General features: G+C 48.6%; 1 protein-coding gene across 3 annotated transcripts in view; it reads left to right on the top strand.

Annotated features, from left to right (window-relative positions):
- afg2a (AAA ATPase AFG2A) overlaps positions 1-27,581 on the top strand; it is a 686,751-nt gene that overhangs the window by 207,683 nt on the left and 451,487 nt on the right. Inside the window, exon 15 of one of the 3 annotated variants that reach the window (XM_086009612.1) lies at positions 9,624-10,627. The exons of the other annotated variants lie outside the window; for them this stretch is intronic. Within the exon in view, the coding sequence (XP_085865738.1) occupies positions 9,624-9,656 (33 nt within the window). The 3' untranslated portion in view covers positions 9,657-10,627. Of the gene's footprint in view, positions 1-9,623; positions 10,628-27,581 lie in introns of those variants that run through there. 3 annotated transcript variants of the gene reach the window in all.

The following is a 27,581-nucleotide window of genomic DNA, read 5'->3' as shown; positions in this document are numbered from 1 at the left end:
CGCGGGCGCCGGGGTGGGAGAGGTTGTGGAGAATCTCGAATACCCGGCGGCGCTGGGACGACGGGCCGAGGTTGAGATAGGGATATGTCGCACTTGGCCGTGACTGCGGTCGGGCCGCAGGCGACGTCGGCCAGGCGTAGCCCTGGCAGGTTGGTAGGTGCGGAGAGCAGATCAGGGTCCGTGAGCTGGTCTGCTGCGAGTTGAGCGTAGTCGACTGCCAGGTGTGCGGCGTGGATGGCGGGGCGGGAGAGGCAGTCGGCTACCACGTTGTCTCGGCCGGAGACGTGTTGGATGTCTGTGGTGAACTCAGACACTGCCGCGAGCTGGCGCTGCTGCCTGGCGGACCAGGGGTCGGTTGTCTTTGCCATTGCGAATGTCAGGGGTTTGTGGTCGACAAACGCAGTGAAGGGGTGGCCCTCCAGCAAAAACCGAAAATGGCGGACCGCCAGGTACAGCGCGAGGAGCTCGCGGTCGAAGGTGCTGTACTTGACCTCCGGGGGGCGTAGTTGGCGGCTGAAGAAGGCAAGTGGTTGCCAGGCGCCGTCGACCCACTGCTCGTACACGGCGCCGACCGCGTGGTCGGAGGCGTCCGTGGTGAGCGCTACTCTGGCATTGGGCCGTGGGTGCGCGAGCAGGGTGGCGTTGGCGAGCGCGGTCTTGGTGGAGTTGAAGGCGGCTGATACGTCTGCCGTCCATTCGACCGCCATCTTGCCGCTCCTGCCCCGGAGGGCTTCATACAGGGGCCTCGTGAGGGACGCCGCTTTGGGGATAAAGCGGTTGTAGAAATTCACCATCCCGAGGAACTCCTGGAGTCCTTTGATGGTGGTGGGGCGGGGAAATTGCTGGATGGCCTGCACCTTGGTGGGCAGGGGAATGGCCCCAGCATGGGTGATGTGGTGGCCGAGGAAGTCGATCTTGTCCAGGCCGAACTGGCACTTGGCTGGGCTGAGGATGAGCCCGTGGTCGCTGAGGCGCCCGAACAGGATGCGAAGGTGTTCGAGGTGTTCCTGCTTGGAGGAACTGGCTACCAGGATGTCGTCCAGGTAGACGAACAGGAACTTCAGGTCCCGAAGGACCGAGTCCATGAGCCGTTGGAATGCCTGGGCCGCATTTTTGAGGCCGAAGGGCATCCGCAGGAACTCAAAAAGCCCGAAGGGGGTGATTACGGCTGTCTTGGGGACGTCCGCGGAGTGGACAGGGACTTGGCGGTAGCCGCGCACCAGGTCAACTTTGGAAAAGACTGAGCGGCCGGCCAGTCTAGCCGAGAAGTCCTGAATGTGCGGCACGGGGTACCGATCAGGGGTGGTGGCATCGTTGAGACGGCGGTAATCCCCGCAGGGGCGCCAACCCCCGCCTGGTTTGGGGGCGATGTGGAGTGGGGAGGCCCAGGGACTGTTGGAGCGGCGGATGATGCCGAGCTGTTCCATAGTGGCAAACTCGGTCCGCGCGATCTCCAGTTTGGCCGGGTCCAGCCTGCGGGCGTGGGCGTACACTGGGGGGCCTGTGGTGGGGATGGAGTGTTCCACCCCGTGTTTGGCGACCTCCGCGGAGAAGGTCGGGTTGGTGAGGGCCGGGAATTCGGCTAGGAGTGCCGAGTAGTCATCCGTGGCCCGGGCGTGGCACTGTGACGCCATGTCGGCGGGTTGACGGGGGGCCATGGCGCCCAGGATGGGGGACATGGTGTTCATGTCCACGAGGCGGTGTCGAGGGATGTCTACCAGTAGGCCGTGGGCGCACAGGAAGTCTGCGCCGATGAGAGGGGAGAGTACCTTGGCAGTGATGAACTCCCATCGGTAGCGGCGACCAGCGAGGTCGAGGGTGACTGTGCGGGTGCCGTACGTCTGGATGTCCGAGCCGTTAGCGGCAGCCAGCGCCTGTCCTCGTTCGCCCTTTTGGATGTCGAGGGCGGAGGCCGGGATGATGCTGTGCTGAGCTCCAGTGTCGCACAGGAACCGGCGGCCGGTTTTGTCATCCGTGACGTACAGCAGGGAGCCAGCGTGGCCCACGGTCATCGCGGGGGCAGACTTGAAGGAGCAGGGAGGTGTGCACCGTTGTGCCCTGGCGCCGAACCGTGCGTGGTAGTAACAGTAGCCCGGGTTTGTGGGGCGCGAAGGCCCCATGGGCCCCGTGGCTGGGCCTTGTGGCCGCGTGGTGGCCGGTGAGGGGCGCGCCCAGGCTGTGGCTGCCAGGTCCGGAGCGACGTCGCGGCTGGAGTGAGCGGACAGCAGCTTGTCGGCCTCGTCGGCCAGGGCTTCTAGGTCCGTGAGGCCGGACGCCACGATCGCTGGGCGGATGCTGGGAGGTAGCTGGCGGATGAACAGCGTGCGGAAGAGGGACCCAGGTGGGCTCTCGTCGGTGAGTGAGAGCATGTGGGAGAGGAGGTCTGACGGTGAGGCGTCACCGAGGCCTGGAAGGTCGAGGAGGCGGCAGTTTCGCTGGTATGTCGAGGTCGTAAATTTTTTAAGGAGCGCGGCCTTAAGATGTGCATACTTGCCCTCCTCTGGTGAGTTCTGCAGCGCTATCCAGACCTTCGTGACTGTGGAGCTACCGAGTGATGCGGCGAGGTAGTCATACTTCGTCCCATCTGTGGTGATGTGTCGCAGCCGGAATCGGGACTCAGCTTGGAGGAACCAGGCTTCGGGCTGGTTTTCCCAAAACTCCGGCAGTTTCACGGAAACTGCGTTCGTGTCCGCCATTGCAGTGCTCGGAATACGTTCTGAGCATCGGGGTCACCAGTGTTGCGGCCGCCGCGGAACACGAATGGAGGCCGAACCGATCTGAGGAACACATGGCTTTTATTACATTCTCTTGAGAGATGGCTGCCCCAGCTCCTCTCTCTGCTAAACCTGAAAACAGACTGAGGGCGACACCCGCGCTTTTGAGTACACTCTGAGGGCGACGCCCGCTCCTTTGTCATGCCTTAAAGGCAGCATGCTTCTTAAAGGCAAGGTGCCCGATTTATTGTCCACAGATGGAAAAGTGGATTGCGCCCGTTTAGGTGGCGATCCGCCACAGTAGAATACATTACCCAGAGTTCAGAGTGTAGCAGAAAATCCTCTATTTTGGAATTACAGAAGAGCAAAATATTAATTATAAACAGATGCTAATATTTAAACAAGAAGAGTTTCTTCCTTTGCATTAAAGCTACAGGAGGTGAAGGGTATAGGTACTTAATAACAGGGCAAAGTAGTCACATTGGTCGGCTGAATGAGGAGCAGATCGGGAAATAGGCAGAAGATGATGGGTGCAAGTGGGGGTAAAAGAATGGGATCAACTGGGTGTTTGAGGATGGGAGTCTAATGGTCAACAAATGTGATAGCGGAGACGAGGATATAGACATTAAGGCATGGTACAGAAGATCCCTGCCCTCACTCCTTCTCCACCCTGCCCTCCAACTTTTTTTTAATGTGTTTATGGGATGTGGGCGTCGCTGGCAAGGCCAGCATTTATTGCCCACCCCTAATTGCCGCCTTGAACCGCTGCAATCCGTGTGGTGAAGGTACTCCCACAGTGCTGTTAGGTAGGGAGTTCCAGGATTTTGACCCAGCGACGATGAAGGATCGGTGATATACTTCTAAGTCAGGATGGTGTGTGACTTGGAGGGGAACTTGGAGGTGGTGGTGTTCCCATGCGTCTGCTGCCCTTGTCCTTCTAGGTGGAAGAGGTCACACGTTTGGGAGGTGCTGCCGAAGAAGCCTTGGCGAGTTGCTGCAGTACATCTGTAGATGGTACACACTGCAGCCACGGTACGCCGATGGTGGAGGGAGTGAATGTTTATGGTGGTGGATGGGGTGCCAATTAAGCGGGCTGTGTTGTTGGAGCTGCACTCATCCAGACAAGTGGAGAGTATTCCATCACACTCCTTACTTGTGCTTTGTAGATGGTAGAAAGGCTTTGGGGAGTAGGAGATGAGACACTGGCTGCAGAATACCTAGCTTCTGACCTGCTCTTGTTGCCACAGTATTTATGTGGCTGGTCCAGTTAAGTTTCTGGTCAGTGGTGACCCCCAGGATATTGATGGTGGGGGATTCGGCAATGGTAATACCATTGAATGTCAAGGGGCGGTGGTTAGACTCTCACTTGTTGGAGATAGTCATTGCCTGGCACTTCTGTGGCGCGAATGTTACCTGCCACTTATCAGCCCAAGCCTGAACGTCGTCCAGGTCTTGTTGCATGCAGGTATGGACTGCTTCATTATCTGAGGAGTTGTGAATGGCACTGAACACTGTGCAGTCATCAGCGAACATCCCCATTTCTGACCATATGTTGGAGGAAAGGTCATTGATGAAGCAGCTGAAGATGGTTGGCCCTAGGACACTGCCCTGAGGAACTCCTGCAGCGATGTCCTGGGGCTGTGATGATTGACCTCCAACCATCACAACCATCTTCCTTTGTGCTAGGTATGACTCCAGCCAGTGGAGAGTTTTCCCCCCGATTCCCATTGCCTTCCATAAGCAATATCCTGAGAGATCTATTAGTAATTTATTAAAAGATTTGTGCATAGTGTGTACATTTTGTAAGTTCGCTTACTTTTCCAATCACATTATAGTGTATACTGTGACCCACCACGAACAATGCCCCAGGAAATCTGCTAGAATGATATTACAAGTCTTGTGTGTAGCATGCACTGTCTCACTTACTTCCTACCATTATTTTGTCAGCCTGGTAGTCAAGGCTCTTTATCATGCTATAATTACTGCCAATCTGTTTTCAAGTCTGCTACTTATACTTACCTCTAATTGGCTGATTCATTCCATTTGACGTCTGGTCTCCCAAGCTCCATTGCTCCATCTCCCAAGCATTTGATAAGGTGCTACATGAGGTTATTACACAAGATTAGGACTCATGGTATTGGAGGGAAATATATTAGTATGGATTGAGGATTGGTTAATGACAGAAAACAGAGAGTAGGAATAAACAGGACCTTTTCAGGTTGGCAGGCTGTAACTAGTGGGGTACCGCAAGGATCAGTGCTTGGGCGTCAGCTATTCACAATCTATATTAATGACTTAGATGAAGGGACTGAGTGTAATGTATCCAAGTTTGCTGATGATACAAAGTTAGGTGGAAAAGTAAACTGTGAGGAGGACGCAAAGAGGCTGCAGAGAGATATAGACAGGGTGACTGAGTAGGCAAGAACATGGCAAATGGAATACAATGTGGGGAAGTGTGAAGTTATCCACTTTGGTAGGAAAAACAAAAAAGCAGAATATTTTTTGAATGGTGCGAGACTGGGAAATGTTTACACTCCGAGGGACCTGGGTGTCCTTGTACAGGTAGACTATCCTTTATCCGAAAACCTCGGGACCAGCCGTGTTTCGGTTTTCGGAAAATTTTGGATTTCGGAAGGTATTTTATAAGACTGGGAAATTTGTCGGGGTCGGCGGGGGGTCGGGGTCGGCGGAGGGGTCGGGGGTGGGGGTCGGCGGGGGTCGGGGTCGGCAGAGGGTCGGGGTCGGCGGGGGGTCGGGGTGGGGGTCGGCGGGGGTCGGGGTCGTGCGCACAACTTACGCTGAACGAAAACACTTTCGGTTTTCAGAGGTTTTCTGTTTTCGGAAGTGCGGATAAAGGCTGGTACACTGTCCCTTATCCGAAAGGGTGGGGGTCGGCGGGGGGTCGGGGTGGGGGTCGGGGTCGTGCGCACGACTTACGCTGAACGAAAACACTTTCGGTTTTCAGAGGATTTCGGTTTTCGGAAGTGCGGAAAAAGGATACACTATCCCTTATCCGAAAGGGTGGGGGGGGGGTCGGGGGTCGGGGGGGGATAAAAGAATATTGGACAGGCCGCTGTATTGTTGGGTTCACTCTCCCGGTATATCTCCTTCACACTGCCCGGCTCGGCCTGCAATCTCCTACCCAGGAGGGAACTCAGTGACCCTCTGCCCTGCTCAGCGTAAGTCGTGCGCCACTCTGGTCATGTCGTGCGCACGACTTACGCTGAACGAAAAAACCTTCGGTTTTTAGAGGGTTTCGGTTTTCGGAAGTTCGGATAAAGGGTAGTCTACCTGTACAGGAAACTTTCTGGTATCCGGCACTGACGGGACTGAGCTGGTGCCGTACCATCAAAACTGCCGTAGAAACCAGCGCTAATGTTAAAACATACGGAGCTTTTGAGCTCCGTGTGAATCAACAAACCCTGTTGCTTAGCAACAGCTTCAAAACAGTCGGCCGCAGCTTAAAAGCGTCTCTGTAGCTAAGCAACAGCTTCAGCTAGACCTTGCAGAGCCTGACTAGGAAAAAAAAAGCAACGAGAAGTAAAAAAACTTATAGGAAACGGCTCCTGAATTTTGCCGGTAGATAGAGCTTTCCGGACATTTAACCTCCAGTTAAACGAAAGTTTCCTGTACATGAATCACAGAACATTAACATGCAGGTACAGCAAGCAATTAGGAAAGCAAATGGTATGTTAGCTTTTGTTACAAAGGGATTAGAGCATAATACAGGTACACTATCCCTTATCCGAAAGCCTTGGGACCAGCTGAGTTTCGGTTTTCGGAATTTTTCGGATTTCGGAAGGTATTATTATAAGACTGGGAAATTTGTATTTAATATAAATTTTAAAAGTTCAGGCTACCTCTTGCGACTGTTCCGTGTCTCATTCCCCTTCCTGCTTCTCTGGAAAGCTGGATATCGGCTGACTCCTACTAAGCTGGCCCGCAAATCAGGTCGGGGGTCGGGTGGGGGGGGAGAAAAGAATATCGGTCGGGCGGGGGGGGGTCGTCGGGGGGGGGGCCAGGCGGGGGTCGGGGGGGAGAAAAGAATATCGGACGGGTCGGGGAGAAATGAATATCGGACGGGCCGGCGGGGGGGGGAGAAAAGAATATCGGACGGGCCGCGGTTCGGGCCGGGTCGGTGGCGGGGGAAGAAAAGAATATCGGACGGGCCGCTGTATTGTTGGGTTCACTCTCCCGGTACCTCCTTCACACTGCCCGGCTCGGCCTGCAATCTCCTACCCAGGAGGGAACTCTGTGACCCTCTGCCCTGCTCAGTGTAAGTCGTGCGCCACTCTGGTCATGTCATGCGCACGACTTACGCTGAACGAAAAAACTTTCGGTTTTTAGAGGTTTTCGGAAGTTCGGATAAAGGATAGTCTACATGTAGTAAAGAATTCTTACTACCATTATACAGGGCATTGGTGAGGCCACATCTGGAGTACTGTGTACAGTTCTGGTCTCCTTACCTAAGGAAAGACATACTTGTCTTAGAGGGAGTGCAGCGAAGGTTCACTAGACTGGTTCCTGGGATGAGGGGATTGCCCTATGAGGAGAGATTGAGTAGACTAGGCCTATATTACTTAGAGTTTAGAAGAATGAGAGGTGATCTAATTGAAACATATAAAATTCTTAAGGGGCTTGACAGGGTTAATGCTGGGAAAATATTTCCCCTGGCTGGGGAATCTAGAACACGGGGTCACAGTCACAGAATAAGGAATAGGCCATTTAGGACTGAGATGAGGAGAAATTTCTTCGCTCAAAGGGTTGTGAATCTTTGGAATTCTCTACCCCAGAGAACTGTGGATTCTCAGTCATTGAGTATATTCAAGACAGAGGTCGCTAAATTTTTGGGAACGAAGGGAATTAAGGAATATGGGGATAGTGCAGGAAGGTGGAGTTGAGGTAGAAGATCGCCATGATCTTGTTGAATGGCGGAACAAACATGAAGGGCCAAATGGCCTACTCCAGCTCCTATTTTTTATGTTCTTAACTCTAGTGGTGCTGTTCTCACCTGCCTGAAGCCTATGATTGAATTATTTGGCCTCCTTGTGGGTTCCTGGCCCTGAGCTGCTATGTATTTTAAAGGTTCATTTCTACAGCCACTTCAAGGTAGCCCACTCACACTGCGACACTTCAATCAGCTGGCCAACCTGCATGTTACCAACTATTTGAAAACATTGGCTCAAAGTAAAAAAAAAAATACATACAATTCAAATGAAATGATATCGGCTAGAAAATTCAGCTGCTCTGAGAGTACATTGTGCTTTACTTGGTTAGAACAGGGGTGATTTGATGGAGGTGTTTAAAATTGTGAAGGAATGGGACAGAGTAGATAGAAACAGATTGTTTTCGGTGAGTGAAGGGTCTAGAACCAGGGGAATAGACACGAGATTAAATGTAAGATTTAGGACAGAAAGCAGGATAAACCTTTTTACACAGAGGATTGTGAGGCTGTGGAATGCACTGCTGGAGTTAGTCATTGAATGAGAGACCATGTCAGCATTAAAGAACAGGTTTGGTAGGTGGCGAAAGGAAAGGAGAGTACAAGGATCTTGGAAAAGCACGGGTATCTGGGATCAAGACTTGTGTGGAGGCTAAGCAACAACACTGACTAGTTGGGCTGAACGGCTTGTTTCTGTGTTAGAATTATACAGAAATTACATGTAAAAGCTTCAATTGAATTGCTTTTATTGAAAGGAATATTTAAGTCAAAAGGTGCATTTATTTAGATTGTGGGGAATCACAAATATATAGTTCATCATTGGTTGATACTATACCGACCAGAATGAATTGTTTTTGCCTCAAACATTTAACAGTTTAAAACAAATGTATGTTTAATTTTAGCAGTTTTGTTCCATGTTTGCTAGTGAAACTTGGGAATAATGAATTCATCAATGGCTTTGGACTGAGCTAGAAAGAAAAGCAAGTGCTGATTCAAATCCTGCTTTGGAGTAATGGTAAACCAAGATTGAATGGCAATTTAATCACCACTTGAGACTGTGTTTGCCGAGACAGAAAACTTTAGAGAACTCGGTATCCCAGGGCAGTGATGTTTCAGCCATGCTTTTATTTTTGTATATTCTGTTCTTTCATTTGGTTTTTACAAAGTGAGTATTAGATTATCATTATTCCTTCTTGTCAACAAAGCATGCAACAGTATAGTCCACAGCAGCTTTTACAGATAGTTCCTTTAAAGGTTCCAGATCAAAAATTCACTCTATATCTTAGGCTGGATTTATACTGCATTGATTGGGAACTCCAACAAGAATAACAGCTTGTATTTATATAGTGCCTTTAACGTAGTAAAACGTCCCAAGGTGCTTCAGAGGAGCATTATCAAACAAAATTTGACACCGAGCCACATAAAGAGATATTAGGGCAGATGACTAAAAGCTTGGTCAAAGATGTAGGTTTGAGACAGCCTTTCAGAGGGGTCTCACACCTTGGCCTTAGTGTGCAAGTTATACTGCTAATTTTATGTTTATGTACACCCAAAATCAGTTTACATAGGCATAAAAGTGGTGGTTTCCTACATTACAACTGCCGATGCACTTCAAAAGTACTTCATTAGCTGTGAACCCTTTGGGATGTTCCATGGTCACAAAAGGCGCTATATAAATGCAAGTTCTTTCTTTATGGTTAAGCTAAACAGTACTGTTTTTCAGATGACATTTTGTTAATTTCTTTATACCAGTTATTTGGACCACAGTAGAATGACCTTTGACACTGCTGTCTGTTAATATTGGCAAAGCCAAGGTATTGCTGGGCCTTGCTGATTGCTGAGACTAGCGTGTCAGTTACATGCTGAAGGTTGCTAATGAAGTAAATGCACAACAGATGCAGATTAAATTCAAGTTACAGATAAGTGTATCAAATTTCAGTCTTTAAAAATATATATGTGTTTTTCAGGGGATGGATGTGGCCTTTTTGAGATTAAATTGACTTCAATGGATGAGAAAATCGGGCAAAGCATAAAATGGGCTGCCAATTCTCTGTCGCCCGGTTTGCACTACTGTCCAAGATGAATGGCATCCCCAATGTTCCTCTATAGTGTCAAGAAGCACTGGTTAACTCAGAAGTGTTCCATAGGTAGAGCCACGCTACTCAATTTGTGTGTTAATTATAGCTGGTGCCTGAAATTTTAAGCGATTACAGTAGAGGGCATCCCAATTAAACATGTGATTATATATATTACCTATATTTGCCAGCAGCATGTGCTGCTGCTGGATCACCAATGACTTGATGCACTCTCTAAATCTGAAATCACATTTATTAAATGCTGATTTTTACCCATGTTTATAAATCTGAGCGAGCAGTGATTTGTTTTTAAGTGAAGAATGGAAAGACAATTGATGTTGATGCTGGATTCATAATCACAATTACTAGTAGTTTAGATTGCCCTAATATTTTTTTCACAATTGACAGTGTGCTAGCTATTCATAAATTCAAAAAGGCAAGATTTGACTGTTAATACATTTAAAATGCTGCACATTTATTAATATGCAGGCTTTTTTTAATACATGCCTGCACGTCTACCTGCAAATCGGTGTTTATCGAGCATACATACATGTGGGCGCGTTTGCAGACCAACCTCTCAGAAACAAAGTACAGCAGTAAATCTTCAATAGCTTTTTGCCTAGAGGCTCAGTGCAGTAAAATGATGGGGACAGTTTGAGGCATTTTTGGCAACTCTTTCTGTTCTATTTTCTAAATAAGCAAAGCATGTCAGGCCATGCCCTTTCCATTTGGGAAATTTGCCATCAGTCTCCAAAGATAACAATCTAGTATTTTTATTTAATTTTATCTTGTATAATTAATTGTTATGCCGGGCTCCACAATAGCTGCATTCAGAAGAAACAAAATCTGACCTTGCTCAAGGTCATTTCACTGAAGCGATGAATGATCCTTTAATTCTGCATTTTACTTTGCTTCTCGTAGCTTATGTAGATGGAAAATATTTTAAATCTAAATTACCTTGGGGTAAATAAGTAAAAAATTAAGTATTGATTTTTTTAATACAATATATACACAGCCTGCATCAGATGATCCAAACTCATTTTACCCCCACAAAAATTGAATTATCCACTAATTTGAGTTAAGTAGTGTAAATAACACAGACATGTGTGAATTTAATGCTAAAGCAAGTGAAAGGGTAGAATCCAAGTGGGATAGGGATTGAGCAGTAGTTAAGGGCCAAGGCCTGTAAGACTATTGGAGGCCTGGGAAGTGAGTGCTCGAAGGTGATTGCACACATCCCTTTACGTTCCTGTCTTTGCTGGGCTGGATGTGCAGGTTGAAGCAGGAAACTGTCATTGCAGTTGGATGAGAACTGAAATGTTATTTCTCTAGTTGATTTTTCATTTTAGGAAACATTGAGCTAGTGAGAAAGTTCAGACATGAGCCTACACTGAACTGATTGGAAAGCTGAGACAGGAATCAACATATACAAAAAGTGATATAGATAGACACAATATAGTTCATAGTGGTGAATTTATTCTATCTTGGGCTCACTTATTTGCCAAGCAGTGTCCGAGCATGATGCTGAATGTCATCGTGTGTGTTGGCATCGTCACTGAAGGATTAACATTGTAACATAATCACTGCACATCTATGAAGTGATGCTCGATAATTAGTTATTAGGAAATACCATCTTGGTTTACATGATATACAACACAGTCATTCTATGTTTTATATAACACAGTCAGTATCTAATTTGGGTAAAATGGAAACAGCCAATTCTGGAAATTTGAAATAAAAGCAGAAAATGCTAGGAAACTGTCATTGCAGTTGTATGAGGGCTGAAATTCATCAGTCAATCAGTGTCCGAAACAATAACATTTTCAGGTGTGACCCTTCAGCTTTTGTTTGTTGAGTTAGTTTTATATATACAAAGTTTGTATTAAATAGCAAGATCGTTGTGCTATTTGTGGGATTAGAAGTAGCATTTGGTGAAGGGAAAGGGTTAGTTAAGTGAGAAATCCAAGTAGGAACAGAGATAGTAGAACCCTGATTGTTTTAACACAACATGCTAGAGCTGTCTAGAGGAGCATTTGACAGATGATGTGATTTATGCTGAACTTTCATCTGCATTGCATACAAGTATACATTCAATCCCCTCTGTAAAGCTCTCTGATATATCATGACCTCTGATATAATACATATTTTTTGTGGCTCCCTCACTAACCGAGAACCCACATAAAAGAGTTTTATAACTCTCCCGCACCCGTTCTGTCCTTACTTCAAAACTGGTTCCCATTCTGAGTAGATCTACATATTGGCCCAGATTTTACAGTCAGCGGCGAAGGAACGGCGCTCATCGTTCACTATGCTGACAGCTGCCCACAGAGTTTTTGCAGGCTTTTGAGTGAAGACTTGCTGTCATCGGGTGTCTGATCCAGCGTGTCGCCCTCTACAGGGGATCTGTGGCGTGTGTGAGCAGGTCAAGCAACAGCGTGGCTCTTCAACAAATCAGATTGAAGAATCCTCACTGTGACACGCAGAGTCTAAACCAGGAAGCATAAATTAGATTTAAATCAAGTACAGAAAGAGAGGTAAAAAAAGATGGGATTCAGAGAAATAAGAGACAGACAGAAAAAGTTAAAAAAAAAAAAAAAATTCTCTAACATTAATTAAATTCTGAAGGAATGAGACTCTACACTTGTAAAATTAAATTTTCAGTGCCAGAGAGGTTGTTTGGCAGTAATTATGACTTATCACGCCATTGAAAATTCACTTACACCTGAATGCACCAGTCCTAACTTTTTCTGGCATGTTTGGTGGGTAAATACTGCAACTTCACGCCCTTACATGGATTTCAATGCCAAGTCTCTCGGCGAGGTACTGTTATAGCGCAGTCTGTGGAGGAGCAGGGCAACTCGGACTGCAACTTCCAGATTTGCACATTTAACTGCATTTGTGTACTATGGAAGTTGCTGTCCGATTTACTCCATAATAACGGTGAGCACTGTTAGCCTCGCCATTATTCTCAATGCAAAATCTGGGCCATTATTTTCAGTAGAGGGAGAGATTTATTGGAACACATTTTATGACTTTGAGTATAGTTGTTACAGCAGAGCTTTCAAGCCTAATGTTGAGATTAACACTTGAAAACCATTGATTTTAAAAGTTGCTTTATAGAAATGGTGGATGAAGAAACTTGACAAATGTAAGGTGTATAAGTTTTACGCTGTGTCAATCTAACTGGTATGTGAGAAACTACAGACAATGGAACCATAAGAAATAAAGCTGCCGGAGAGCTGGTGTTCTAATGTGTTGTGCTAGTGAGTGATACATCACAGGTTTTCTCCCATGGAGAAAGAGGGAGAAAAGCAGTTCCTACTGTTCATTGGGTTGTTGGATAAAGGCACCAAAATGGAGGCCAGACGCCTTCCTACAGGCAGTGGGGGAAATCAATATGTAAATCCTTTGTGCACCTCCCAATCAGGTTACAGTGCAATACTGGCAGAGGTGTGGGACACCACCACACCCTCTCACCCAGGGAATGGGGTCCAAGAGAACTAACAAAAACATCTTAAAGGCCTAATGGGTAAAATCACCAGCAGTGGTTAAAGGTATAACACTAATCTGTGCAGATCCGAAACTCCCGGGTTCACTAGTACGATAGCAAAATACTGCAGATGCTGGAAATCCGAAATAACAACAGAAAATACTGGAAAAACTCAGCAGGCCAGGCAACATCCGTGGAGAGAAATTAGAGTGACGTTTTGGGGCTAACCCTTTTTCAAACTGGAAAGGAAATAAAATAGATCGAAGGCAGGGCTGCGATAGAACAAAAGAAGTAAAAGAGACATTAAGAGGTATTCAAAACCAGACGAAATGGTAATAGGACAGTGGAGACAAAAGACGGCAAGATTAGGTATGAAGTGTACTGGCAGGATGGGAGACAGCTGCCGTGTGGGAGAGAGAGAAAAAAAGGAAAGGGGGGGGGAAGGGAAGAGCCAAAACAAAGGGGTGGAAAAAAAATATAAGTAAAAATGTAATAGGGGCCGAGGTTATGATCTGAAATTGTTGAACTCGATATTGAGTCCAGAAGGCTGCAAAGTACCTAATCGGAAGATGAGGTGCTGTTCCTCGAGTTTACATTGAGCTTCCGTGCAACAATGCAAGAGGCCAAGGACGGTGAGGTCCGAGTGGGAATGGAGCGGTGAATTAAAATGACAGGCGACCGGAAGCTCGGGGTCACCCTTACGGACTGAACGGAGGTGTTCCGCAAAGCAGTCACCCAATCTGCATTTGGTCTCCCCAATGTAGAGGAGACCGCATCATGAGCAGCGAATACAGTATACTAGATTGCAAGAAGTACAAGTAAATCGCTGTTTCACCTGGAAGGGGTGTTTGGGGCCCTGGACAGTGGGAAGGGGGGAGGTATAGGGGCAGGTGTCACATCTCCTGCACTTGCATGGGAAGGTGCCAGGCGAAGGGGACGGGCTGTTGGGGGTGATAGAGGAGTGGACTAGGGTGTCTCGGAGGGAGCGGTCCCTACGGAATGCTGAAAGGGGAGGGGAAGATGCGTTTGGTGGTGGGATCACTTTGGAGGTAGCAGAAATGGCGGAGGATGATCCGTTGGATGTGGAGGCTGGTGGGGTGAAAGGTGAGGACAAGGGGAACCCTATCGTGGTTCCGGGAGGGAGGGGCAGGGGTGAGGGCAGAAGTGCAGGTGATAGAACGGACACGGTCGAGGGCCGTGTCAACCACGGTAGAGGGGAATCCTCGATTGAGGAAAAAGGAAGACATGTCGGAAGCACTGGTGTGGAAGGTGGCATCGTCGGAGCAGATACGGCGGCGACGGAGAAACTGGGAGAATGGAATAGAGTCCTTACAGGAGGTGGGGTGGGAGGAAGTGTAGTCCAGGTAGCTGTGGGAGTCAGTGGGTTTGTAGTGAATATTGGTCGATAACCTATTCCCAGAGATGGAGACGGAGAAGTCGAGGAAGGGAAGAGTCAGAGATGGACCATGTGAAGGTGAGGGAAGGGTGGAAATTGGAGGCAAAGTGAATGAAATTGTCTAGTTCGGGGCGAGAGCAGGAAACGGCACCGATACAGTCATCAATGTATCAGAAAAAGAGGTGAGGGAGGGGACCTGAGTAGGACTGGAACAAAGAGTGTTCCACATATCCCACAAAAAGGCAGGCATAGCTAGGACCCATGCGGGTACCCATAGCCCTTCCACCCTTCCCTCACCTTCACATGGTCCATCTCTGACTCTTCCCTTCCCTTCCTCGACTTCTCCATCTCCATCTCTGGGGATAGGTTATCGACCAATATTCACTACAAGCCCACTAACTCCCACAGCTACCTAGACTACACTTCCTCCCACCCCGCCTCCTGTAAGGACTCTATTCCATTCTCCCAGTTTCTCCGTCTCTGCCGTATCTGCTCCGACGATGCCACCTTCCACACCAGTGCTTCCGACATATCTTCCTTTTTCCGTAACCAAGGATTCCCCTCTACCGTGGTTGACATGGCCCTCGACCGTGTCCGTTCTATCTCCCGCACTTCTGCCCTCACCCCTGCCCCTCCCTCCCGGAACCACAATAGGGTTCCCCTTGTCCTCACCTTTCACCCCACCAACCTCCACATCCAACGGATCATCCTCCGCCATTTCCGCTACCTCCAAAGTGATCCCACCACCAAACGCATCTTCCCCTCCCCTCCCCTTTCAGCATTCCGTAGGGACCGCTCCCTCCGAGATCACCCCCAACAGCCCGTCCCCTTCGCCTGGCACCTTCCTGTGCAAGTGCAGGAGATGTGACACCTGCCCCTATACCTCCCCCCTTCCCACTGTCCAGGGCCCCAAACACCCCTTCCAGGTGAAACAGCGATTTACTTGTACTTCTTGCAATCTAGTATACTGTATTCGCTGCTCACGATGCGGTCTCCTCTACATTGGGGAGACCAAATGCAGATTGGGTGACCACATTGCGGAACACCTCCGTTCAGTCCGTACGGGTGACCCCGAGCTTCCGGTCGCCTGTCATTTTAATTCACCGCCCCATTCCCACTCAGACCTCACCGTCCTTGGCCTCTTGCATTGTTCCACGGAAGCTCAACGTAAACTCGAGGAACAGCACCTCATCTTCCGATTAGGCACTTTGCAGCCTTCCGGACTCCATATCGAGTTCAACAATTTCAGATCATAACCTCGGCCCCTATTACATTTTTACTTTTTTTTCCCACCCCTTTGTTTTGGCTCTTCCCTTCCTCCCCCCCCCCACCCTTTCCTTTTTTTTTCTCTCTCCCACACGGCAGCTGTCTCCCATCCTGCCAGTACACTTCACACCTAATCTTGCCGTCTTTTGTCTCCACTGTCCTATTACCATCTCGTCTGGTTTTGAATACCTTTTACTGTCTCTTTTACTTCTTTTACTTCTTTTGTTCTATCGCAGCCCTGCCTTCGATCTATTTTATTTCCTTTCCAGTTTGAAAAAGGGTTAGACCCGAAACGTCGATTCTAATTTCTCTCCACGGATGTTGCCTGGCCTGCTGAGTTTTTCCAGCATTTTCGGTTGTTCTCCCGGGTTCACTCCCTGGTCTGTGCTGAATTATCTGATCCTATTCTCAGATGCTACAATTGGCCTAATTGATTTGTGGATTTGTGGAAAGTCAGGCAGGTTTCTACTTTTGATCGGATTACCATGATCCTTGTTGGAATATCTGTATGTCAGGTGAGAATAAATGAGAAGAAAAAACATAGCTGGAAACTTTAAAGACAAAGGCTTTCTGATGAAGAGTCTACACCCAAAACATTAAACTGTCTATTTCCTGTTGTGTATTGCCAGCATTCTCTGTTTTTATTTTGTTTGAGAACAAGATCAGGCTTGACGGTGATGCCCTCTGCTGCTGACACTTGAAAAATGAGCACTTGGGCAAGGTAACAGAGGGCTGGCTACCAGCACACAAGGAACTGTACAATAGCAAAAGGCAGCTTCTTCATAAGAGAAATATGGGGGGAAATATTTGAAGGCGATGCAGATATAAGATGAGAGATAAATAACTGGTCATAAAAATAAATGGAGAATTAATCTTACATTATACAAAGAATGATAAGTATCTGGTACTGATTCCAATCTTAATGAATGGTTCGGATAACATTGTAATCTGCAAGAGCAATGAGAATATAGCTTGAAATAGCTTCATTTTTTAAAAAATTGTACATATTCCATAAAGTTGGTCAGGATGGCTTTATTGTGTTTTGGGTTTCTCTTGTGTGACATATTTGTTTTAGTTTTTGACCAGTAACCAGTGTCTTGGCAGATGCCAGAAGTCACACAACACCAGGTTATAGTCCAACAGCTTTATTTGAAATCACAAGCTTTCGGCGTGCTGCTCCTTCGTCAGGTGATGCCATCATTATGAGCACTCCATGCAGTTGGTGTGATGAGGATGCACACTAAAGGATTAACAGTGTAGTTTAATCGCTAATAGTTTATTCAATGATTCTGTACTGCTGATTACTAGGGAATAGCACAGCCCGTACATATTGTTAGTGAATAAGATGTATACTAGGTTTGTGATGTCTCAGTTTTGGTGGTTGCATCAGTTTGTGAACTCTGCTTATAGCAAGGCACACTAAGAACCAGATCTATTAGCAAATCACAGGTCAGGAAACTGACTATTCAAATTCATGGGGATGGTTTCCTCCCGTGATGCTACGGCCCAGGTCTGATTTACACTGTTATTGCACTTTTTAAAAACTGTTACATTTGTTTCTGGCCTCTAGAGGGAGATACATGGAGGTTTCCGCAAGCATTGATGTGAAATGGTGTAAAAATGGTGTAAGCAACTGAACCAGCAGGAAACTTTTGTGCAGCCTTTCAAATGCACTGTTCAGCCTGCGCTATTCAGCAGAACACTGGGGGACAAGAAGGTAAGCCAGGAACACTACTTGGCTCTTTCATTTCTTCACTGCATGTCCTACCAATATTTTTATTGCATTTGGAAGAATTATGATTATTCCAGTGCTATCTGTGCCCAGAGGGCAGCGACATGGCACCAAGCCAGATCTTCACGCCTTTCTGGGGGGCATTGAAAGCAGGACAAATAGACTCCTGGGGGTGGGTGCCACCAAGTCACCCAGCATTCTGACTCATGCCACCTGGAGGGAGGTGGCACTGGCACTGACTGCCAATTCCCTCACCTCCACATTCTCAGAGGGGCAGGCAAGACAACACACTACACCAGCAATCTCTTCACTCTCTTAAAACAACACTTCCACAACTAATCCTTCACAATGCTCTCTGTTTAAGGATGCCTCCGGCTCCCTATCCTGTACCATGGCTACACAGCCCTCTAAACACACAATAACTGCCTTGCACAACCCCAAAAATCCTTCCTCCACTTTAACACCCTCACAACCCCACATTTCTTTCTTCACCTCTCCCATACCACTTGCCACACACTTCTTATCTGCCAGCCTTTCCCTTATTTACTTAGCTCTTTGCAGAAGTAATTGCTGCACAATGCCTGCCAAAGATGGCTTCTCCACATTTAATCCTCTTTAAGGACAAGGCCAGGCAGCTCATGGGGAAGGACTCAGCTCTTGTTATGGGAGATGCTGAGATTGGCAGCATCTTGCCGACATTGGGTTACTGACAGTGCGTTGTTCAGTCACCTTGATTTCCCTGTGAAGTACCACACAGATAAAATCTACCATCCCTTTCTCTGTCCCCTTAAGGGGGTGATGCTCACCCATTCTTGCATTCTACCCTCCCTTCCTGCAATTCAACACAACAGAGGGGGCGCAGAAGGAGGAAGATGATGGTAAAAAGGATGATGAAGTCTAAGACACCCAGGAGTTGCAGGTGCAGGATACCGTTGCCCCTCAGGACAGCAGCGCATGCCAGGCCTCCAGCCATCCCCTTCTCATCATTCATGCAATGCAGCTGCTGTCTCTGTCCATTACATGGCAGTGGAGTGCGAGAGGTGAGACCAGGCTTCCCTGTAGCATCCTTCAGAGATGCAGCCAGCAGCGGCTCCATGCCAGGAGATCTAGCAGACAGATCAGGAACAGCTCCAGGATCGCGAGGAAACTTGGGGGAAGCTTTTTAAAGGTGCACAAGCACCAAAACTGGCTTCCTCATGAGTTCCCTGGCTGGAAAAATTTCCAGTGCTGCTAAAATGCTGGAAGTGGTGATGAAATTCACCTTTTATGTGTTTGCAACATTGTGTAGATTGTGAAAAGTTTTCGTATGTAAATTATTTCCAGCAAAATCATAAAAGTGTGCTAAAACATTTTCACTAAAAATAGCCATTTGAGGAGATCTTCCCATATGTCCGTGATACTAGGAACGTATGGCCATCAGAGGAAATTTTCCTCGCCTATAATGTGATCATATATCAGGTTTCAGTGCAATGAAGTGCAACTTGTCCCATCCCAACTGAACAAGAACAGTATGAATCCGAGATTCACAGCACGATTCCCTCGGCATGGACAGAGACAGCAGCTGAGTGATGAGATACCCTTTTGTACCTGTAGGGTTATATACAAAACTTGTGAAAATGCCTAAACATGTCACTGGTAATGTAAAACGACAACACTGAGAACTTGATGCTGTACAGTCCTTTTCTACAGATTGACTTAATACAGTACAGCAAGTGTCAATTTGTTTCAAAAGACCATGAGGCTGCTTATTTCCTGAGGCTGAATTGAAATGTACTACATCATTTTCTATACAAATTCTTATCACTTTTCCATTGTATAGGACCGTGAGTTGAGGGTTCCTCTCTGGCTACCCACTGTCTGTCGATGGGACTCGGGTTTAATTTCAGTTGAGACTCCATGGCTGTAAAATTCCACTCGGCTACAAGCCAGGGGGAAGAGCTATTTTTCAGCTTTGGTGAGCTATGAAATCTAACAACTCACCAGCTTGCATGTGACAAACTGATGTGTTTTATCCCTCACAGTTCAAGCTGCTTTTGTTACTTTCTCTTCTTGCTGTATCTGACCTTCTGTGTCCTTGCACCTTTTCCTTATCCCACTGATTAGGTCTTCATCTATACTAGAATTTCAACATTTCTTTTTAGGATTCATTTATTGTGGATATACTTCAAGTAATGGGCTTACACAGTAAACTGCCCCACCTTGCTTGAAACTAAATTTGGCAAGTTTAAAGTTTTCAAAATGGACGCAAGTGCCTTGGATTCAATGTCATTAAATTGATGTCACATGATCAGTTCCATATAATCCGTTGCAGCAATCGCATAAGGTTGGGTCAAAGGTTGTTTCGAACTATTTTTCTACCAACCTCTGGAATCCAGTGCTCAAACCTTAACAGAGTCACATCTCTCTGGTACTAAATATCTCTACCAACCTGCCCCCGCCACACATTAGTGCCCCCGATTATCAAAATTCTCAACAAGGCCTTGGACAACGTGGACCACTTTCCATACCTTGGGAGCCTACTGTCAACAAGGGCAGACGTCGACGACGAAGTCTGACACCGCCTTCAGTGTGCCAGTGCAGCCTTCGGTCGCCTGAGGAAGAGAGTGTTTGAAGACCAGGACCTCAAACCCGGCACTAAGCTCATGGTCTACAGAGCAGCAGTGATACCCGCCCTGCTGTATGCCTCAGAGACTTGGACCATGTACAGCAGGCACCTCAAAGCACTGGAGAGGTACCACCAACGCTGCCTCCGCAAGATCCTGCAAATCGATTGGCAGGATAGGCGCACCAACGTCAGTGTTCTCGCTCAGGCCAACATCCCCAACATTGATCGTGGTCAAAGCTTCGATCAGCTCCGATGGACGGGTTACATCGTCCGCATGCCCGATACGAGACTCCCAAAACAAGCGCTCTACTCGGAGCTCCGGCACGGCAAGAGAGCCCCAGGTGGGCAGAGGAAACGCTTCAAGGACACCCTCAAAGTCTCCTTGAAAAAGTGTAACATCCCCATCAACACCTGGGAATCCCTGGCCCAAGACTGCACAAAGTGGAGGAGAAGCATCCGGGAAGGCGCCGAACAGCACGAGTCTCTTCGCCAGGAGCAAGCGGAAGCCAAGCGCAAATAGCGGAAGGAGCGCATGTCAACCCAAGCACCCCACCCATCCGCCCCTTCAACCACCATCTGCCCCACCTGTGACAGAGACTGTAGATCCCACATTGGACTCATCAGTCACCTGCAAACTCATTTTTAATTTGGAAGCAAGTCACCCTCGGTTCCGAGGGACTGCCTAAGAAGAAGACTAAATATCAAAACTAATGTTACCCCAGATGCTAAACACTGGGCTGAATTTTGCCGGCGCTCAGAGTGTGGGTTTGGAGGCGGGTCCGCTATCAAAATCACAAAGATTGACAGCAGGTCGGTATCCCGCTGTAAACCCGCCTCCTTGTAAGTTTCCCAAGTATCGGGTCTGTGAACAAACCCGATTCCAAGCAGCGGGTCAGCCAATTTAGATAGTTAAAGGCTGCTTAAAAGGTAGTTAAGAACCATTTCCTCATGTACTTACCATTTTACCAAGTTTTCACGAGGTTCCCGGAGAGCAGCTATCATGTCAGGTAAGTATGTCGGGTTCTCAATGACTATGGATTGTTGTGAATAGGTCAAAGCTACGCATTTGAAGGGTGTAATCGCTCTATCCACTGTCACCTCCCTGGAACAACCTATCTCAACATTGACAGATTACTTCTGTCATCTCAACCTCACCTGCCATCTATTCCATCAGCATCAGTGCCCTTGAAGAAAAAATCTCACCTTGGTCCTCAGAATCCCAACACGATCAGCCCCAACACCAGCAGCACCAGGCACACCAGCAGCATCAACATCCACACCAACCTTCTCCGCAATCAACTGATGCTGCACTGGACACAGGGCATCATCACCCATGCACATTGCTGCCCGGGACGCCAGGGATGGCCTCACCATGGCCAGATTTACTTCACTTGACGCTGTACACCCTGGCTGCCACATGATGCACCATTCCACACCAGCACCATAAAGCATCCCTACAATGTCCAAGCCATTCCTTTCACACTCATCACCACTGGGGTGGGGACGTTATGTCTCAACATTCACTGGAACTCACTAAGACACTTCCAAAGGTGCACACAAATCTGTCCAAGAAGGCAAAGTGTTAAAAATAAAGATATCAATGCTTGACAACGCATTAACAGAAACTTTACACGAACATTGGCTAAAGCACACAAGTGTTTTTAGTTTGAATGATTGGACAAGGATGAGGGTGAGTGTGAGGGGTGGCTAGTGAGATGGGGAAGTGATAACGTAGATAGAGAGGGATGGGTGGAGGTGCAAGGTAAATTGCTGTGAGTAAGGATGTGCAGGAGTAGGGTAGGGAAGGCAGAGTGATGGGGATATGATGAGTGGCACAGGAGGATGAGGTTGAGTGTGGCTTTGCAGTAACGTTTCGTGATCTACTGAGATCATTGAAAGGTTTGCGCCACTGCAGCCAGGTCATCCTGACAACATCCCTGCTTGTGCCCTCCTCTGCAATGTGCAACCAGGCTGCGTTGGTCTCCTAGGGAGGTCTCTTCCCCCCCCCATTGGAAGGGAAGAGAACCTTCCTGTGCGCTGTGACTCCCTCCATAAGTATATGGAGGGAGTAATGGGAGAGCCTGGTTGCAGCCGTGCACCTTTGTGCAGTGCTTGTCGGTGTTTGCAGCACCTCAATGCTGCAGAACATGGACAGAACAACTGTCAAAATGATTGTGGCTGTGGTCCCTTTAAGAAAACCGGCTGATGACGCGTCATCAAATGATGTCATCAAACCCGCTTCCTATTAATTGGCCGGGAACCTCACAGGGTGGGCTTAACAAGCCCAATCTTGTTGGAGGCCGGGTTGGAGACAGATGCGGGGTCCCCACACGCCACAGCCGTCGCCCACCCTGGACCCGCCGAGGTTGGAAATATCCAGCCGTATATGTGGTTTGCTACTGAGATGTGCATACTAGGATGTTCCAGGTGGGGGAGCGGATGGGAGGAGAGGGAGGAAGAACATTTAGAGGAAGACAGCTTGAGTTCCCCTCCTGATCACTGTCCAATGACGCCTGCTGGGATTGTGCATGTGTGAATGCCAGGTGAGGTTTGGCTCTGCTGGTCTCAACGTTAAATAGCCTACTAATGTTTACTGTCTAGGCTTATACATGTAGAATGAAGTATGAAGGCCTGCCACTCCCCCAGTGGAACCATATACCAGCATGAGCTGCCACCTCAGGAATATTAGTTTGGTGTAAAAGAGTGGTCAGTGTGGGCTGAAATAGGGCTTAAATGTTAGTGGTCTTAAGGGGCTGAATGGTCTTTCCTCATACCTTTCATATTGCTTTATGGCATGATCATCACAGAATATCCTTTCATTTTTGAGCTGATGCAGAGAGGGGAAGGAGAAGTAGCTTTAACCCAACAATTTGAATCAAGGTTTTTAAGCAGAATATTTTAATAGAAACTTTCTTTGTATTGAAGTGACTATAAAAAATCTTATAATTCATTAAGTCACTCGAGACTAATCAGTAATGACCTTGACCGATGGAAAGATGTTATTAAACCCTTGATCCTGACAACGGCTTGAACTGTCATCTCAAACAATCACATGCTGCATGTTTTACTGGGTACTGGCAGAGTACACAATGGCTCAGAGAGCCAGCAGTCTATATAAATAATCATCAAAAAAAATCTTATCAACTCATTTTTTTAGATACTTGTAAAGATTTCAATGACCAGGTGTCACAGTGCACCTTGTGGGTCTGTGATTCTCTAAATAACGAGTGTCCCATCCTGGCTGGACTGTCAGAACTTCAGGAGTCCCAAGCAAAGGTGAACATAAGAACATAAGAAATAGGAGCAGGAGTAGGCCATTTGGCCTTTCGAGCCTGCTCTGCCATTCAATAAGATCATGGCAGATCTTTGAGGTACGTCCCAATAGATAGGGGAAATTAAAGGGTGACTTAATCCATGCTTCTCCCTAGTTACAGAACTACATTGGGAGAGCACGGGCGGTAGTGTGCCAGGCTGCCATATTGGTTTGCAGATATTGATTGTAAAGTAGTATTTAAATAGTGGGAAAGATAACTAAAAATGGGAAGAATACTCTTTGAAAAGTTAGAAAAATCTTTACGTCCCCTTAGAAACATAGAAGATACGAGCAGGAGTAGGCCATTCGGCCCCTCGAGTCCACGCCGCCATTTAATGAGATCATGGCTGATCATCCAAATTCAGTACCCTGTCCCTGCTTTCTCCCCATGTCCCTTGATCCCTTTAGCCTCAAGAAATATATCCAACTCCTTCTTGAATGTATTTAATGAACTGGCCTCCACCGCCCTCTGTGGCAGAGAATTCCACAGGTTCACCACTCTCTGGGTGAAGAAATTCCTCCTCATTTCAGTCCTAAATGGCTTACCCCTGGTTCTGGACTCCCTCGCCATCGGGAACATCCTTCCTGCATCTAGTCTGTCTAGTCCTGTTAGAATTTTATAAGTTTCAGTGAGATCCCCTCTCATTCTTCTAAACTCCAGCGAATATAAGCCTAATCGACCCAATCTCTCCTCATACGTCATTCATGCCATCCCAGGTATCAGTCTGGTGAATCTTCGCTGCACTCTCTCCATGGCAAGAACATCCTTCCTCAGATAAGGCAACCAAAACTGCACACAATACTCAAGGGCCTAGAAATTCAGTTGTTAGCGCCAGCTGCTAGCGCCTTAAGAGGGCGAGAAGTGGGGCGCGAAGCGGCTAGCGCCCAGGCGATGCGCGATCTGCGCCTCTCGCGAACTTGAGTCAAGAATTAGCGGCGGCGCAAAACTGCAGCGCCCGCTCAGCTGCGCGCGCAGATCCTGACGTCATTTCATGTTGCAACGCCCTTGGTGCGCCCCGAACCGGAACTTCAGTGGCGCCCCCTTTGCGCCTGGCGCTCCCAGCGACTGGTTGAGTGGAACGGTTCCCAGTCGCTGTGGGGCTGGGGGAGCACTATATAAAGGGGACTCTTTCTGCATTCTTTGTGGCAGCCATTTTGTTCCACTCCTTCTGTGTGAGAGTGAGAGATTTGGAGAGAGACAGAGCTTCTGCTTTGACTCATCGCTCGCACAGGTACTTCTGGCTTCAGGCCAGAGCTTTGCAGTTGGATTTATTTCTCAGTGCCAAAGCCTTGAGTGGCCACATATAATGGGGGCTGCAATGGGTGGAAACGTTGGGTTTCTGCATTGCATTGAAAGGGCTCAGATGCCGAGAGAGAGTGCCAATCATGGCCAGATGGAGAAGGGCCAACAGGCGTCGGCACAGGAGGCCTTACCCTCCCAGGGTATACCGACAGCACTTCTCCTACCTCAACATGTCTGAGGAGCAGTGCATTCGGAGGCTTCGATTCAGAAGGGAGGTGGTCACGGAGATCTGCCACCTGCTTCAGAGAGATCTGCAGCCTCAGCTGAGGAGCAGGACGTCTCTGTCGGTGGTGATGAAGGTGACAGTGGCTCTCAACTTCTATGCCACCGGCTCCTTCCAATCCGCTACTGGGGACATTGCCAATATCTCCCAGTTCGCCGTGCATTGCTGCATCCGCCAGGTCACGAATGCCCTCTTCAGAAGGAGACGTCAGTACATTTCCTTCCCCATGACCCCGGACAAGCAGCAAGAGCGTGCAATGGGATTTGCAAGAATAGCTGGCTTCCCCATGGTCCAGGGTGCCATTGACTGCACGCATGTGGCTTTGCAGGCGCCTCTTGAGAATGCCGAGGATTACCGCAACCGGAAGGGCTACCATTCGCTGAACGTGCAGTTGGTTTGTGACCACAGGCAGCTCATACTAGCTGTGAATGCTTGCTTTCCAGGCAGCAGCCACGACGCCTTCATCCTGCGCCAGACTTCTGTGGCAGACATTTTCGAAGCCCCGGCTCACCCAGGAGGCTGGCTTCTCGGGGACAAGGGCTATCCTTTGTGCACCTGGCTGATGACCCCACTCCGTGCGCCCAGCACCCCTGCTGAAGAGCGATACAATGACAGCCATCAAGCGACCAGGAACATCATTGAGCACACAATCGGCGTGCTGAAGCAACGGTTCCGCTGTCTGGACCATTCCGGGGGAGCCCTACAGTACTCTCCTGAGCGAGTCTCCCATTTCGTTGTAGTGTGCTGCATGCTGCACAACCTGGCTATCCTCAGGACTCAGCCACTGCCAGCAGACATTGGAGGACCACCAGAGGAGGAGGAGGAGGAGGAGGAGGAGGAGGAGCACCAAGACGGGAGGGAGGCACAAGTGCAAGGGCCATCCGTCAGCGGCTTATTACAAGTCGGTTCTAGGCCCCCTCTCAGGGAATGGCTTGTGCCATTGAAAGAACATGAATGGAGCCGCTCCGCAAACCCTGAGGCGGTCAAGGCTACAAATAGTTCAAAGTGCAAACATGAACAATCTGAATAAAGACAATTATTTATTTAACAAACTCTGTGCCCTTCCCGCATGACAAACAAATACAGAGAAACCCCCCAAAAAACAGTCAAGACACATAACTGGCTCTCACAACCTGGAGAAAATGAACAAAACAGTGAAACAAAAATGACCATGATCCTCGGCCTTCATAAAAAACAAACACAACATTCTCGGCCTTCATAACAAACTAACACAACATCCTCGGCCTTCATAAAAAAGTAACACAACATTCTTGGCCTTCATAAAAAAGTAACACAACATTCTTGGCCTTCATAAAAAAGTAACACAACATTCTCGGCCTTCATAAAAAACTCAACATTTTGCCACACCTCCTACTTTTTGGCCTGTGAGGGTGATTCGCCTCGCTTGCGCGATTGGCCCCTTCCCACCCTGCAGCTCCTCCTCAATGGGACCCCAGTGGCTGCAGCAAGGCTGGGGGATGGCTACTGAAGGTCAGATAGTGAGTCGGCAGATGCCCTTGGGGGACGGCCTGGACCAGCTCTGGGCCTGGAGGGCCCGGCTGCTGACTGCTCCAACTCTGCTTGGGCGGCAGCAGTCTGTCCTACGGGTGGTGGCAGCTGCAGTGGAGGAGTGACAGTGTTGGCAGCAGGAATGCTGCCAACCTGACAGAGCACAGGCACTCCCTGGTCGGCCAAGACACCGGCACTCGCACGGGCCAGCACTGAAGCATGCGCAGCAATCTGCTAAAGCACAGACTGCTGGGCTGCTGCGGCGTGGCGAGGGCCCCGGCGATTCCTGGCCGATCCAGCGAGGCTGGCAGCAGTTAGTGCCCGTGTGGCCCTGATCTGTGTCTGCATCAGACCAGCCAGTGAATGCATGGCACGACTAAGCACTTGGCTGGAAGCCACACGTGATGCAGCGACGTCCTGCTGACTCCTGGCCTGTGATGCAGTGACCTCCTGCAGACTCCTGGCCTGTGCTGCCCCGAATTCCTGCAGACTCCTGGCCTGTGCTGCCCCGAATTCCTGCACACGCCTTGCCAGTAACTCTATGCAGTCAGGCATCCTTGCCACTGCAGCCATGAGCTCAGTGTGCCTGTGCTCAGCCTGGGCGCCCATTTCACCAAGGAGCCGCACCTCCTCTGCACTCACTGTAGCAGGACTGGAGGCCGAACTCACCCTCCGGGGAGAAGGCCGCCGAGCTTCCCTACCCCTCCCACGTTGCTGCAGCCCGCTGGGCCCCGGAGCTTCACCGTCATCAGACCCTTCCCCCCCCCCCCCCTGCTCCCCTCCAGGGAAGATGTGTCCCCATCATGGCCATGGGCTGCCTCGGCTGAGGGTGGCACTGATGGTCTGGCTTCCTCTTCCTCCTCCTCGCCTTCCGATTCACTCACAGTGCCAGCTTGAGGGCCCGCCTCCTCACCTGGCGATTCAGCATCTGAAAGCAGGGAGGCACAAGAGTTGCTTTAGAGTGAGGACAGGGCGGCAGCGAGGGAGGCATGAGTGCTGCAATGCACTGCATT

This window comes from Somniosus microcephalus, chromosome 2 (genome assembly GCF_052327205.1).
Source record: "Somniosus microcephalus isolate GS21.2 chromosome 2, FLI_Smic_1.0, whole genome shotgun sequence".
Lineage (NCBI taxonomy): Eukaryota > Metazoa > Chordata > Chondrichthyes > Squaliformes > Somniosidae > Somniosus > Somniosus microcephalus.
This window is presented reverse-complemented; position numbering and strand designations above follow the sequence as displayed.